Below are 16,299 nucleotides of genomic sequence, written 5' to 3' on the forward strand. Positions count from 1 at the left end.
AGGGCGTCTGGTAAATGCTGTAAATGTAAACTCTCTGGATCGGGATGCCCCTATGGGGGGGGGGGTGAATGGTGGCCGCCGGTCGGTGAGAAGTGTGACGGTCGGGGGGGCTTCAAGCGAAGCCAAACGCTGCCATAACCACACCGCCTTCGTTCACGGCTCGGCAGCCTAGCAGCTGTGCAAACAGCTTTTTTTTTTTTTTTTTTGTTGGGGGGGGGTCGTGTGATGTGGGTGGTTTGGTAAAGGGGATCGTCTTTATTAGAATCCCGCGCGGAAACTCTGACGCGACTGCTGAAACTCGCCCTCCTCGACGGGGCTGGAGGGTCAGGCGGGCCTGCCGCATTCTTCAGGCCGGAGTCACGGTAGAGCCGCCGCCCGAGCCGTGACGCGCGCAGGTGAACCCCCCCCCCTCGCGTCTGAGTGCGTGCCACTTAAACCGGTCCCCCCTTTTCAGAATGCCGGGGACCTCAAGTCTTTATTGTTCCCTTTAAAGCTGTAATAAAAGGTGTCACCTTTGGATACGCCGGCGCGGTAAATAGTAAGCATGTGTGAGAGCGGTTCCGGCGGAGAGAGAAAGAAGTCGGGGGGGGGGCGTGTGTGTGTGTGTGTGTGTTAATGGACGTCTAAAAGCACTGGAACGATGGTGGACGGTTGTTTGCGTCGTTAAAGGACGCGGCAAGGTGCCATGGCAAGGCGCGGCCGGGCAGAACAGACCTTACCAGTCAGACTGCGCCCGCAACCCTGAACCCCGCCTTCAAAGACAGACGAGTTCTGCTCCCCGCATTTTATATGTTCTGGAGTCTTCTGCGGACCACATGCTCCCCCGTCGCGTGGTCTCCAGCCCCGATGTGGCGTCGCCGCGGTGCCGCGCTCGTCTCGTTCCAGACGCCCGCCATGTTCTAATTACCGAGTCACAGTCCCCCCGTAGCGCCCCGACGCCTCACCGCCGGTCTGCCCCCCGGGGCCTTCGCTCGGCGCGGAGGGCCTACTTGTTCCTGGACGTTTCTGCTTACCGACGGCCGGTAGAGCAGGGCCTGGGGAGCCTGATCCTCCTCCCGGCGGCAGCAGCATCTGATTTTGTCCTCGTCCCCGCGCCGCGCGTCTCCGCTTTCTTTCTCCATCCGGTGCTGGCTGGCCGCGCAGCATCGTGCGCGCGCGCCTCTGTTTTTAAGATCACCGGCGTGGCACCGCCGAGGAGGTCAGCGGCGCCGGGGGAGGCTTGTTCAGAATGCACCTGTTTTCGGAGTCAGCCGCAGAGCTGCTTTTCCAATCACCGCTCCCCACCGGCGAGCTGCGGCGGCGGCCACGGCCTGAGCGCGGCGTTCCCTTAACGTCCTGGCATGCGAAACGAGTCTTGCAGACATGCGGAGCCGTGAGGCGTCTTCATTTCAACACAAGATGTTGGCTTTTCTGCCGAACAATTGACGGCATCTGTTGGAGACCCAAGTGACCACGATAACGAGCAGCGGCCTTTCATGGCAATCGTTCGGCTATTAGTGCTGCTGGGATCCAGACGCCCATCGGCTCCTTATAGAAAACATCATTAGTGCGGCTTTTTTTTTTTAGAAGAGGACTCCAAATCAGCACAGACCATTAGTCGCCATGTGACGTTAATATGCATCATTAAACCAGCGATTAGTCCAATGCTGAGTGAGTAATTATTAGTTATAGTTGTTTTTTTATGATCGCTGATCTCAAAACTATTACTAATAACCAATACCAAATGCAAACATTTTCAGGCAAATGTTCCATCCTCCCAGAAGTAAGGAACTTTATGAAAGGGAAAGTGGCGATAATGTTCATGTTGAGATCTAGAGATGAGCTGGAAGAGCTGGGGGTTGGTCTCTTCCAACTCTGTAAAGTAGTGAATGATCACAAACAAGCAACAACATTGCAATAACTTCTGCAATAAACAGTTAAGGTAAATCAATATTTGAACAATGTTTGACGCAGGGATTTTTTTTTATGTTATGGTAATTAAATAGCTTTTTTAACTGGTTTGTATTGGTGACTAAGACATTTGCACAGCCCATCCTACTCTTCTTATAGGTGTGCTTTAATTAATGCAATATAAGGCAGCAATATAAATTGGCCAATAAATAAGCGGAGAGGCCAAATAAGACCATTCTGCCTTAGATCAGAATTGCCCCTTATTCGCTTTGTGATTTCAGAACCACTTGAACCCAGGCTTGTTTTCAAAGAAGAACTGCTGAATGAGGCGCTCGCATCAGAGAGCGTTTAAAAAAAAAGGCAGACATGGAATGTATGGCATGTCACTTGAAAACAATGCGGTCTGGGGGGAATTCATTAATTGCATCTGCATCTGTACGCATCTGTCGGCCATTCCCTGCTGTCGAAAAAGCACGGGAACCGCGCGGCTACGTTCGGTTTCGGCCGGTTCCGTTGACCTTTAACCCCGCCGGGCTCTCCGAGTCCGCGTTTCGCAACGGAAAAGGCAGCCGGGCTGAGGCGTGCGCGAAGAATGCAGGAGACGGAGTAAATTGTTTGTCACTTGCGTTGCGTTTGTTTGCTTTAAAGCCTAAACAGTCTCATAGGACGGGTCCCTGGGATCTCTGCGCTGTTTACCGCCGAGCCAAGCAGAAGACGCGGGGATGTTTCGCTGGACAGGGGACAGGAAGTGATGCCAGGGGCGGCGTGGCCTGCTTTATGTGGGGTCGACAGATGCAAGGAGCGTGAAACGAGGGTGAAAACAAGGGGATGGAACGATCTAGTCGGGTGACAGAGGGCTCCAGTGCTCGCTGTTCACGTTTTTGGATCCTTTCACGGGACTCACGGGTGTCGGGGGCTGCGGGGCGGACAGCGGTTGTGGCCTAAGAATAGCTGCAGTGTTCCAGGGTGGGATGGCCCGGCCCCTGACCCGAGGGAGACTGGCGGCCTTGGCACTGACACCGGGAACTTGCGAGTGGCCCGTTTCTATTCCCGTCCCCGTTCTTTCTCCATTCAGATGGAAATCCAAATAACGGCAGAACAACCAGTCCTCTTAGGGCCGGGGACGACCCCCTCCCCGACGCGCCCCCGCCCCCTCCTCAGCTCTCGGTGCGCCTGCTGTGTTCAATGGGCCTTCTTCATGTCTGCGGCGTTTATGACCCTGCCGTCCGACTCGGAGAAGTGGAGATAAGGGCTCCTATCAAAGGCAGCTTGTGAAAGCGCCGTCACCTTTGGACGGGCCGGGTGCAGAGACCCCAGGTCCCGAACCCCTGCGGGTGAGGAGAGCCTCCGGGTCTGCGAAGAGTCTGACCAGAGCCAGCAACCTGAGTGACCAGTGCTCCTCGACTGGATGCTGAAGAAGGGCAAGGTCACAGGAAGTGGCCGGATTTTCATATGCACCCACACACCTCCGCTTATACGGAGTGAAACCATGGAGACAAAAAAAGTGAATTCTTTGAGACATATGCTAATATGACATATGGACACAAACAAACGAAGCACAGAAGGCTCTGCCAGGCCAGCGAATGACCTGCAGAGGCCAGCTTGGCTTTTAAACTCCCTCCCACTCTGTTCTTCTCACGCACTGTGTGGGATGGGCATTAATGAACACACACACACACTCCTTGATCTGTGGGCTATTAATAGCATGTGAACACAGCGTCTGTATCTCCCTCTGGGCTGGAAGTTGCTTCCTCCGTGCCTCCCGTTGCGTCATGTAATGCGGGGCTGATGGTTTATGAATGAACGCAGTCAGAAGGGGAGAGGGGGAGAAGGAGGCGTCTCATTGGCACACGGTCCGCTCTGATGTCATTTTGATTAGGCGCTTCCATTCATCTCTGCAACCTTATGATGGCGCCGCATTTCAGATGAGTGATTTACCATCACCACCACCACCACCACCCAAGCATGTCACACCCTGCTGCCTCACCCCACAGAAAAAAAAAAAAAAAAAAAGAAGGCCCCACCCCCATCATTTTCCAGACCCGAGGGCCACGGAGGCGGCTAATTTGGTTCACATGTCGGCCCCCACTCCACTCAGTCTACCTCCTGCAGGCCTGATTCTTCTCAGCATGCTGCAGGCTTCTGATCTCTTGGCGTGAAAGAGTCATCTCCAAATGACCATTCGCCCCCCACACATCTTAAGTGCTGAGGGCCCTGCTTACCTTTAACTGAGCTCGGCGAGATCGAGGTTCCATATTCCGCTGCAGAAATGTGACAGAATCTGTCGCCAGGCAGCGGGACGGATGACAAGAGATGCTTGGCGTCTCTGCTTGGCTCTCCCCATCGCTCTCGCGAGACCTTTGATCTGCGTCTGTCTCCTGGGTTAATGGGATGAAGTTTAAAGAGCATCAACCGTGTGTTTCTCTGTGGGTTTTTCTGTACACACCTTCACCAGGAATCTTAATGATCTAAAGACATTAATAATAAATACGGGTGTTTGCCATGTCCAAGGAACATTATGAGCCGTGTACGTGTCAGGTGGAGTTTTGCTCATTGAAAAACAAACATAGAAGAGAAATTAAACAGTAATGTACAGCACTCATAAAATAAAAAATGGTAGATAGTAGTTTGAAATGACTGAAAATGTAAATAAGGGGCAGTGTTGCCAGACAGACGGTAATTGTCGTATTTGTACCATAAATTTACTCTCTGTACGATCAATATTTCCAAAAATCCCATAATGTACGATCATTTCAAGGTATAGATCTTTCAAGTACCTTCAGGGCACCCCAGTTTTTAGGTTCTGCCCAAAGGTGGTTTTTAAAAACGTTGGTAAGAGTAGGTAAAAGTTGCATTATAGTGAAAGTAAAGTGATTGTGTGAAGTCATACACAGCACAGCACACAGTGACACAATGAAATGTGTCCTCTGCTTTTAACCATCACCCTTGGTGATGGCATTTCACTGCATTTCATACCATGAATGACTGTGTATGTGACAAATAAATTTGAATTTGGTGAGCAGTGTGCAGCCATGACAGGCACCCGAGGAGCAGTGTGTGTGGGTACGGTGCTTTGCTCAGTGGCACCTTGGAAGATCGGGATTCGGCAACCTTCTGATTACGGGGCCGCTTCCTTAACCGCTAGGCCACCAATGCCCTATAACGCCCTATATACACTGTAATGCACAGTCTATAATGATATGTGTAGATTTTCCGAGCATTGTCAGAATAGAAAATGCATGTGAACAATTATTTTTCTCAAAATATGATCATTTTAAGCTGCTGGTACGATACTACTACTTAGGATCTGGCACACTGGTGAGGGGTCCTAAGATGTGGCACAAAGGTGCCATTAACAATTTTTTGAAGACAGAGGCAGAGTGGACAGGAATTAAGATATGCCATTAAAGCAGTCTTTGCAACCTTTGATGACCTTTTTGAAACTCTTTTGAAAGTTTTTTTTACTTCATCAGTGTGCAAAGCATTTTTATTATTTTTTTTTAAACTCTAAAACTTTCATGATTCCTCTAATGAACAGCGATCAGTCTTCCTAACACAATAACATTCGTCTTGCTCCCCCCTCCTGTGAAACCTCAGCTGTTTGCTGTCATCCGAGCAGATTTGCATGCCTTTTCGTGGGCGGCAGACGGATGTGCACACATTTATTTGGGGCCGATGTGAAAATGGTCCACTTTTGTGCCACAGAAAATGCCTGACGCAACGCCGATAAAATGCATCCTCTAATGTGCAATTAAGAGCTCCAAATGTAGTGAGCGAGGCGTCCCGGGCTAATCGAATCAAACCAAGGCGCATTATTGTTTCCATCCATTTGGGATAGTTCTGCTTAATGTAGCTCTGTCGGAGCCGGGTCACTCCGAGAAGCGATGCGAAGAGCGAGGGAGTTAGACAGCAGGGAAGCACGGACAGCTGCTGTACATTCCAGACGGTCCGTTGTATCAAGGAGCTGCAAAGGAAAAGAAATGTGAGTTCCAGCATGTAGCCAGTGTGTGGCTTGCCACTATGCTGTAGGAACCATCATCTACTTTGTGAGTCATCTGTCTAATTCGCCCTGAAGAGCTACAGAGCCAGGGACGTCTCTTTGTCCCCTTGTTGCGTTCTCACTAGGGGGGGAGCTGCCATGTGGCGATCACAGGGCCGCCGGGGGTAGTGGTCTGGGCTCGCTGGGTCCCTTCTATCTCTGCCAGTCCTAATTGGATCAGTGCAAGTCATTGGGTACTGCTTAACACCATCAAAGGAGGCTCTGTGTCCTGCTGAGTGCCCAGTGGCTGCATGGAGGAGAACACTGACCCATGTGTTCACAACCCCTCCGGACCTAACTGCTTGGGCTGGCCTCTGTGTGACATCATCACCCTGTGGCCCTGACCTCTGACCCCCGACTGCCTGATCACTGTCGTGGCCAGGCGACAGTAAAGCCTCTGTCTGGTGGGGCTAATGCAGTCTGAAGCTTGTTAAGAAGTTATGGGGGTCTGTCGGTGTCTTTTACAATGACTCAGCTAACCACCTTTTGGGCAAGCGGGAAGGGTGAAGTTGGGTCAAAAGGTGCAAAGGGTGTCCATGGGAGTGAGCGAGAATTGTTTAGGCGGAATCGCACCTATTTTGCAACAGTTTGCACCTATTTGCATAAGTGTCAGTTTCATTTACATTTACAGCATTTACCAGACGCCCTTATCCAGAGCGACTTACAATCAGTAGTTACAGAGACAGTCCCCCCCTGGAGACACTCAGGGTTAAGTGTCTTGCTCAAGGACACAATGGTAGTAAGTGGGATTTAAACTTGGGTCTTCTGGTTCATAGGCGAGTGTATTACCCACTAGGCTACTTACTACTAGGCTACTAGACAATTAGGCTACTACCACCCTGTATGCAAAGGGCCAGCGGTGGCCGAGCGGGTAAGGAAGCGGACTTGTAACCGTAGATTCCACTTTGGTCCCCTTGAGCAGGGCAACGTCTCCACACACTGCTCACTAAGAGTGATGGGTTAAATGCAGGGGACATCGTTGGGCTTTATCGTTATCGTTGGGCTTTTCATGTGTTCGGATGGCTCCGCTGACCCAGAGTTAACGTTCCACACTTGTCCCGGCAGACCTGGAGTGCGGGGACGTTCCACTGCTCACGCCAGGGAGTAAAGAGATGATGTCGCAGGCCCTCAAGGCCACCTTCAGCGGCTTCACCAAGGAGCAGCAGCGGCTAGGAATCCCCAAAGGTAGAGTACCTTGGTCCGTAACCGTACAAGAGGCACGTCCTTCTCAAGTATACACTTATACTCTCTGTGACAGCACATTCTCAGGCATTAATAAAGCCGAGACCACATTCTCTGGAACCAGTTTATTTGCCCGATAAAGGCCCGAAGATACATGCACTACCAACAATGCGGGCCAACTGCAGTTTACTTTTCTTTTTTTATTAGATCATAGAATGCTATTTAAAAAACGTGTAGGTTTTTATGGGTGAAAAAAAAAAAAAAAGCCACACGACAAGCCTAAGCAGCGGTTATGAATTATGTTTCCCAAATTGAGGCAGGCTGCAGAATGCTTCGGTCAGTGCGTTTTGGGAGGGCTCCGTCTGCACTGGCCTGACCCAGGTTCGTCTGGAAATAGCTAGAGAGAGAGAGGGCTGTGCGAAGTAAGCAAAGTGTTACCACCGACTCCAGACCATCCGCTGTCGGTTCAAAAGGCTGCTCCTTACATGCATTCTGATCGCTGCTCTGTTAAAAGAGACATTCAACAGTGAGACGTTTGGGTCATTAGCAAGGTTGGTGAAGAAGACACGCAGCAGATAAAGAGCAAGTAACTGGCAGAATGAATAATATGAATAAAAATAGTCCAATCATGCATGAAACAGTACAGATAAGAATTCACTGAGAGAATTTAGATTATACTGTGGCATGCAGAAATGTGTCCAATGTGTCCCCACAGTCTAATCTACATCAGGATATTATAAATGCCTTATGCACTGAACATCGTCACCAAACGGCATTGGTTGAGCATGGTCCATGTTTCTGCTCAGACCCCAGACAGTGGACAGAAAGCCATGTGAGAGAATGGCTGACATGGACGGTGAACGAGTTCAGCCTGAAGAACGTCGACTTCCAAAAGTTCTGCATGAACGGCGCCAACCTGTGTGGCCTCGGGAAAGACCGCTTCCTGGACCTCGCGCCGGACTTCGTCGGGGACATTCTCTGGGAGCATTTAGATATGCTGCAGAAAGGTATGATGTCATAATATAATACACACCAAAAGCTTCATATCACAAGACAAACCTGCTTACTGATGTGGCCTTTTTTGTCGTAGAAGACACCAAATATTTCCCTCTCAACGGATTGACCTCTAATTACCAGGAATCGCGCCACAACACAGACTACTTTTTCAGTAAGTATCACTCACACGTGAGTTAGCGTATGCACATTTCATGCAGAGGGTTAATTTTTTTTTTTTTTTTTAACCCCCCCCCCCTCTCCTCTGGCCACAGGCTACAGCAGCGAGCACGCCCAGTGCGTACCCCCCTCGGAGTACTCCGAGCCCGGCTTCATCACCGAGTCCTACCAGACCCTGCACCCAATCAGCTCAGAGGACCTGATGACGCTCAAATATGAGAGCGAGTACCCCAACGTTATCCTGCGCGACACGCCCCTGAACCCGGGCGACTACTTCCCTATCAAGCAGGAGGTCATCTCCCCGGACAACATGTGTGTGGGCCGCATGAGCCGAGGTGGGAGCCAATGCTTTCCATAATCGACAATAAGATGTTAATTTCAATCTATAAATAGCTATGCACCTTTTAAAATAGTTATATCTGCCATTAAGCCCGAAAGGTCCCAGAAGTTGAACATGCATATTGATTCGTTTTCGTTCTTCTCCATGCTGTTGGCTCTCATTATCAGTAAAGTCCTGCAGTTGCTGTGCTCTATCAAACGTTCTGACTGATGCGAGGCAGAATGTCCTGACATAGCTTTTTCTTTCGCTGCACACACACACACACACACACACACACACACACACACTCAATAATGGGTGGTATGTGGTGTGTTGTAGCAGTGTTCTCTTCAGCTATCTCACTTTGCACTGGTGGTGGTAGGAAAGAGGCTGCCGGGTTTGTGGTTTGTGCAAGACCTGCCTCAAGCGCTCACTACTGTGGTGAAGAAGAGACGGAGGGGGAGGAGAAAAAAAAAAGTATTTACATCAAAGTGAGAAGTGTACAAAGCCACAAGATTCTGCAAGTCCTTTCGTTTATGTAAATCTGTTAAGACCGTTTTTTTCTCATACCGCCGCCTAGTTCTCAGTAAAAGCGGTTTTATTTTCTTCACCATAAGTTATCTTCACCGCGTGTGCATCTTTCTACCTCTCTGAGAGCTTGGGCTCCAAATTTTTCCGGTTTAGCAAAAGGTGTGTGTCCACTCATAGCCAGAGCTGGGTCCTTTGCTCACAAGATGCACCCCACATTTGGCAGCGCATTTTGTTTTTTTCGTGGGAAACTTTTTGTGGCACCGGCGAAGCCACATGTGGCGTAAATTGTGCGGCACAGCAACACATTAGCTTTTTGTTCTTAAGTGGCTTTCAATTGAAACGGAGCCTTTTTTTTTTTTATCCCATTCTCAGCCAAAAATAGTGAAGCAATTTGTTGCGATAATAGTTGGCGTGGAAAGGAAAGCAAGTGCTTTGTGTGAAAGTGTTAGAGCCGGCAAACGGGTCAAAGTTCTCATGAGCGACTAAACAGGCCCCGTATCTCACAGATCATAACTCTGTGTTGCCCCGGGAGGATGGAACGTCCATGCGGCGAATGGATGTCACCATCGGACCGGCGGATGACACTTTGTTTTTACGTGCAGGAAAGCTCGGGGGCCAGGACTCGTTTGAGAGCATCGAGAGCTTTGAAAGCGGCGACCGGCTCACGCACTCCTGGAGCAGCCAGTCGTCGTTCAACAGCCTCCAGCGGGTCCCTTCCTATGACAGCTTCGACTCGGAGGACTACCCCACCGCCCTGCACGGCCACAAGCCCAAAGGCACATTCAAGGACTACGTGCGCGAGCGCTCGGACCTCAGCAAGGACAAGCCTGTCATCCCTGCCGCCGCGCTCGCGGGGTACACGGGTGAGCCGCCCACTTTCGTCACCACGCCACAGTCTTTCTGACTCGCGCTGCGAAAACGCGTCATTTCTTTCGATTTTTGGAACGCTTCTTCCCAATCCAGCCATAGCCAAATTTCACATGCATTGGATCATTGGATTGAGTAAGAGGCATTAACCTTTGTTTAAAAAATGTTCTGACACTGATGTTGGAATTGCTTTTAAACTTTTTTGTGTTTTGTGTGATAAGAATGAGATACAGATGCTTATGGAACGAAGGCCAAGACCTGTGCACCAGTTTTTAAATGCGTTGGTGTGCAGTGCAGCAGGTTTTTTTTTTTTTGCTTTCTGGAAGCAAATGAGGCCTCAAATGGTGCAAATGGAACTGAAGTTGCTTTGTGTGGTGCAATGTTCTACTCTTGGGAACGTGCTTTCTTTAATCTGTGCCCTGCATCTCGACATTTTTTTTTTTTTTTTTTACAGGAGCTCTTGGCAGCCTTAGCGTAGCATAAAAAGGCATCAGCGCCTTCGTTTACCTTCAGACAGGCTTTATCTGGCCATCTCAAATGAGTGCTCTCTACATGTTCACCATGCGCTCAGCTCCCAGCCTGCCTTGTGCTTTCAAGAAAAAAAAAAAAAAGGTGCAGGAAAGAGAGTACAGTATTCGGCCTGCTATTTTTGAACTTTCAGAAGTTTGACATTTACGAAAGTGTAAAAAAACTCCTCCTAGCATTACCTTTTGTATAATAATGTATTCTACAACTAGAAGCTGTAGGCTCTGATCTAGGCCCTCCATAGGGCAGGACGTTCACAGGTCCTATCTCTGTATTATTGCAGAAGCTTTTTTTTTTTTTGTAAATACATCAGAAATAGGCTGGACCAGTGTTTTAAAAATCCCTTTTGGTGTGCTATGAGCTAAAAAAAAGGCCAAAAAAAAAACCAGAGGAGGAGGAAATAAAATTACACACGATGCGTAATGTAGAGTTTGTCTGTGGCAGGGCATCTGAGGGAACAGTTAAAAGCATCATGAGGTGCACGAAGTGCTCTCCTCGCTCTCGGGGCGTGTTAGTTCTGTGACGGTGAGTGTTGGGATGGCTACTGCTCTCGTCTGTATAGGAGCACGGGTGGGGAGTGGAGTATGCGGTATATTTTCTGCTCATGAGGGAGAGGTTATTGCTGAAATGTAAAAAAAAGTTAAAAAGTCAGTTGTGCTCAGCTCAGATGAGGTTCGTCGATAAAAGGTGTGAGATAAACAAGGCTCTGCTGTCTGCTTCTGATGTTTTCCTTCAAATGACAAGCGGCATCACGGAAGCCCTAACTTCTTGCACGCTGACGACTTTTGGTGCACACGATGTGCAACCCACATGCCATGCTGTCAGTCACCTTTGGCATTAAGTGAAACTTTGGGGTTTGGGAAGTTATGGTAAAGATGATTGTAAACAAGTTTTTTTTTTGTCCTCTCTCACTCTCTCCACGGCCGTAATACGGGCTCTTCGCTACAGCGGCTGACTTTTTGGAATGCACTTCAAAGCTTTTAGCACCAACAAGACTGTGGTAGTCAAAGATGGTTATAACTAAGAGCTGGAACACTGAGCATCTTTCTGGCCCTGCCTTGGTGTTAAGAGTAAAAAAAAAAAAAAAAAACAGAAGAGAGAGAGAGAGATGGATCGAGAGTCTTGTTGATGTCCTCAGTCGGGTTACAGCACTCTGAAAGCTGATGGCATCTTTCAGCCAGGGCCTGCAGAATGGCCTCGTTCAGATACACCCTTTTCACGCTGTGGGTAATGCTCCACTCTAGCAGGTACCTTCGGTGGAAAAAAGAACCAAAAAAACGTCGACGTTTTAGAAAAAAAGTAGAAAACAAAACCTAAATAGGTTCAATTTTGTGCATAGAAGGATTGTAAATGCGCTTGGTATCTTGCATGCACCTCACTTACAGGGCTCAGTAGTGAATTGCTCAACATATCCATCAATATAAATAAATATGGAGTCCTGTGAACGATGGGTTCCAGTATTACACAACATTGTACACTTTATGAACATGTATATTAGATTTTTTAACACTGTAGATAGTGGTTCATTGCTTAATCCTATAGATATATGGCATGTTCAGGCGCTGTATTCCATTTAAGACAGATGCCAGTGATTGTGGTGGTCGGAGCTGCGTTGGCCACTAGCGTGCAGAGCGTGAGTCTCAGCTCACACTCTCACACACACCCGCCACAAACACTCCCCACATCTTTTGCCCTGGGGATCAGCCCCCGTCCCCCCTACCCGAAGCTGATCTCAGTTCAGTGGAATTCGCGCGCGGTGCCTGCAAAACACACAGATAGTGCGCCGTTCCACTCTAAAAAAAGAGACAGCGGCCCTTGTTCTCCCAGACGGCTCCACAATGCCCCCATATATGAATAAAACTGTGAATGATGAATGGGAAATATTAACGGCCTTCGGAGCGAGAAGCGAGGAGCCGGACTGCTCTTTTGTGGAAAGCCCCTGACCTTCTGTGCCTCTGGGTCCGTTTCAGGCAGTGGACCCATCCAGCTTTGGCAGTTCCTCCTGGAGCTGCTGACCGACAAGTCCTGCCAGTCCTTCATCAGCTGGACAGGAGACGGCTGGGAGTTCAAGCTCTCCGACCCCGATGAGGTGAGAGGTCACGGCCTGCCACATCGCTCCTCCTGGCCACTTTCACAGTTAGACCTGAGAGCATCTGCTGCCAGAGACGTTACTCGGCCAAACTGTTAACCTGTCATTTCTTATCTGGGAACATGTAACTGGTCGCGTGTTTGCTAATGTGAAACTTTCACAGTACGTCTGAGATGAGCGGATTGTGGGTGGTTACTTCCTGTTTTCCCCAGATACTGCAATCTAAAGTCTATTTGCAGCCTTTTTGAACAGAGTTGAGACATACAGCCAAAACGGCCTAAAAGCTCCATATGGACAATGACGTTTTGGTTCTGTGACTCTCCCAGGTTGCACGTCGGTGGGGCAAACGGAAGAACAAGCCCAAGATGAACTATGAGAAGCTGAGCCGAGGCCTACGCTACTACTACGACAAGAACATCATCCACAAGACGTCGGGGAAGCGCTACGTCTACCGCTTCGTTTGTGACTTGAAAAGCCTGCTTGGCTACACTCCCGAGGAGCTCCACGCGATATTGGACGTTAAGCCGGACAACGACAATTGACAAGCTGCGGCCCGGAAAGGGCGTCCCTCGCTAACCCTGGTAAAGTGGACGCTGGGTTTGGCTTCAGCAAACACGCCGCGGTCCGACTTCCTTTTCAGTGCCGCTCTTTCGAAGGGGCGGCATCACAACATTTACCAAAGTTCACATTCTGTCACGTCCCAATGCTGCGGCTCTGTGGTAAATGGAAACTGGCCTGTATCAGTGCAAGACGAGCGGCTGGCTCTGCCCGGTCAGCCCGGTTAGGGGGGCGACGGGACGGCCCCGGGGAAGTGGGATGGATCCGTTCTCGCTGGACACTGCACGGACGCATCACTTTGTTTTTATATCGTTTTTTCATACGTTGCCAAATTTGAGATTCGAGAGAGAGATTTTTTGTTCGTTTGTTCTTATAAGAAATGTCTGCATATTTTATTCACTCACACACACACACACACACACACACACACACTGTCTCTGCCTTCCAGAACAAGGAAAGTGTAGGTGGAGTTTTATAAACCAGGACCAAAATAAATGTATTTTCTATTTTGTTCGTTTGTTACTTCAGAAAGAAATGTCTGTGCCAGTATTAATCGTGGACATTACCTGTCTTAAGATGTTCAGTTGTGTCTTGTCACGTGGCTTTACATATAAATGAAGGTGATGGGTGGGCGGGGCGGGGCGGGGCGTGGCAGAGTCCAGGGGAGGGCGGGAGGGGCATTAACTGAATAAAAAAAAAAAAAGAAAAAAAAAAAAAAAAAAAACAGAAATGGTAACGACACCCAAGCTTTCATGTGCAGAACACACTCAAACCGAGAATGGCTCATTGACACAACCGAAAGTGGCCGTTTTCTTTTCAACCACGCCAGGCGCTATAACTCATCCAGACAGGGCGCAGGCGCGCACCAACTGCCACTAACGTGTTTCATTATTCATTTCTCTTACATATAGGAAACTCTTTTTTTTTTTTTTTTTTGGGGCCTCAGAATAGCATTTTTGCAGCCATCAGCGTTCATAGTTGTTCTCTTTTGACAGACGTGGTTTCGATAGCATTTGAGGCATGTGAAGAGGTTGCCCGATAAGACTTGAGAGCCACTCGCTGCAGTTGAAGTGGACTGTGCTTGAGGCGTGGACGATGCAGGTTGAATGCACTGTGATATTTTGTGACCTCTCGGGAGGTGCGGAGGTGACCGCGCTCAGGCCACCGATCCACCGCTGACATGGTTGGGGAGAAGGTTGGAAGCGCCGGCCAGCTGGAAGACTCCGGCTGCGCTGTGTGTTGGGAGGTCTGATGCGTGGAGGCTCTGGGAAATGGCGAAATGCAGGCTGTAAGTGGTTTTGGAGAGAGACGTACCATTAAGAGATGAGCTCTAGTGCTTTTCTATCGACGGACCACTGACAGCTTCTTTCTTGGCAAAGTGCTCCAGACCTTTGGAGCATTTTGCTGGCATTATATGATTACCATGTCTTAATTGCTTACCTAATGTGCTGAAGGCGGCACAAGAACATTGTGAACCACGATACTCTTAGCTGGTTGGAGCCATGCCGTCGTTTCCCCACGGGCGCTAGTGGGAACAGTACTGTACACTGAAGTTATGGGACTCGCCAAAGTCAAGAAATTTCATCCACCAACCCCCCCCAAATGTTATTGTTTACAGAAGCCAAATGTTGCCCGTCCCGATAAGGACAGTTTGAGAAATGTTTGTACAGATCATATGTCATAAGTCTTTATTAACAGACCCAGCTAAAAAACAAATAAACAAGAAGCAAAGGAGAAATAATAACCAAACCCATGTGAGGTCTTAGAACACAGGGCTTCAGGCTCATCCTCTAGGTTTGGGAGGACAGGGACCAGGGAATGTGTGATATTAAATCAAAATAAAATACCCCAGACAGTCTTTAACACTGAGCTGAGACCAAGCGCAGTGCCTGCTTTTGTTGAACCTAATTTTTCATGTGTCGCCATTGTTTCCATTCACCAATTGTAAGAGATTCAGGTTTTATTTCATCTTTGCATTTTTATTCCAGGGAAAAGACCTTAAATTATGAAGATTCATTGTTCCCATTAATCCTCTTGCTTTATTTCATTAATTTCTTTAAACTCTATAAATTTAATTTCACAGTGTCACTGTATACATGTATAATGTCAGAAATGTTGAAAATATCTATGAACTTTTGGACAAAACCTTGCATACAGAAGTACTTCTTGGTAGAAGTATATCACAGATATCCTGTCTTTTCGTTGCTGTTGAGAATGATTTTTTCAGTTTTTGTATATTTTATAGTGTTTCTGTATTTTTGTTAAAATGAGAATTTTAATGTATTTAGTTCACAAACATTTGAATATTTTTCAATAATTTATATTTTATAAAATGTTGAAATATGAGATGCAGACAGCTGGTGCTTTCATGGGAAATAAAGGTAGCGCAGGACAAAATGTAGCGTTTTTTATATACGAAGAAATAAAGAAAAAAGTTGATATTAAATTTGAAAACCTGTCTGCTTATATACGGTTGTAAAGAGAAAAAAAAAAAACGGCTGATGCTGGGCCATCATTATGTTCTGCTGGAAAGTTTTATAAAATGTAGCTTCTATTTCCTATTGTACTTCAAATTGTTATGTTATAAAATATATGTGGAAAAAAATATTTCTGACCCATGTGTTTCATTGTAATGCGTCATGTTCAATCAAACAAACAGATATACATATAAATGAAAAATGCTGACACAAACACTGCTTTTTATAAAACTGCATTTATAGAAGAGTTTAGAGGGAGCACTGGTACAGTGCAGAGCTGCAAAGGTCTCCTACTCGGGTCATGTGATATGCACTGCACGTGCTTGTCTGCAGCCATGTATTAAAATGCTGTTAAATAGAGTGCTGGTGCAGAGCGCCCATCTCCTTTCATTTGATCTCGCCATGCCCCTCTCACCATGCCTGCCTCTCAAAATACAGAGGAAGCCAGAGAAGTGTGCTAATGAGGCAAGCATCAGTGTCATAGCGTTATGTGACTCCGTAACATTACGGATACACATTACGGATACACTTTTACTTCATGTGTAGCCCAAGCAATAAAAACATGAACACTGCCCCATCTCACAGACACCCACTTTTTCCTTGTTTTTTCCCGTCTGTGTTAAAACTGGCTGACAGACTGATGACAAAT

The 16,299-nt window shown here is 47.9% G+C and overlaps 1 protein-coding gene across 4 annotated transcripts in view; it reads left to right on the top strand.

Moving 5' to 3' along the window:
* The window catches only part of ets1 (v-ets avian erythroblastosis virus E26 oncogene homolog 1), a 30,936-nt gene extending 15,156 nt beyond the window's left edge, over window positions 1-15,780 (top strand). For 3 of the 4 annotated variants that reach the window (XM_029001557.1, XM_029001558.1, XM_029001560.1), the window contains 7 exons: window positions 6,995-7,114; window positions 7,918-8,118; window positions 8,202-8,279; window positions 8,380-8,619; window positions 9,737-9,997; window positions 12,497-12,615; window positions 12,942-15,780. In XM_029001557.1, the coding sequence (XP_028857390.1) occupies window positions 6,995-7,114; window positions 7,918-8,118; window positions 8,202-8,279; window positions 8,380-8,619; window positions 9,737-9,997; window positions 12,497-12,615; window positions 12,942-13,157 (1,235 nt within the window). In that variant the 3' untranslated portion in view covers window positions 13,158-15,780. Of the gene's footprint in view, window positions 1-1,612; window positions 1,651-6,994; window positions 7,115-7,917; window positions 8,119-8,201; window positions 8,280-8,379; window positions 8,620-9,736; window positions 9,998-12,496; window positions 12,616-12,941 lie in introns of those variants that run through there. The other variant, XM_029001559.1, reaches the window with a different exon arrangement.
* The last annotated feature ends 519 nt before the right edge of the window (window positions 15,781-16,299 follow it).

The sequence above is a fragment of the Denticeps clupeoides genome, chromosome 13 (genome assembly GCF_900700375.1).
Source record: "Denticeps clupeoides chromosome 13, fDenClu1.1, whole genome shotgun sequence".
NCBI lineage: Eukaryota > Metazoa > Chordata > Actinopteri > Clupeiformes > Denticipitidae > Denticeps > Denticeps clupeoides.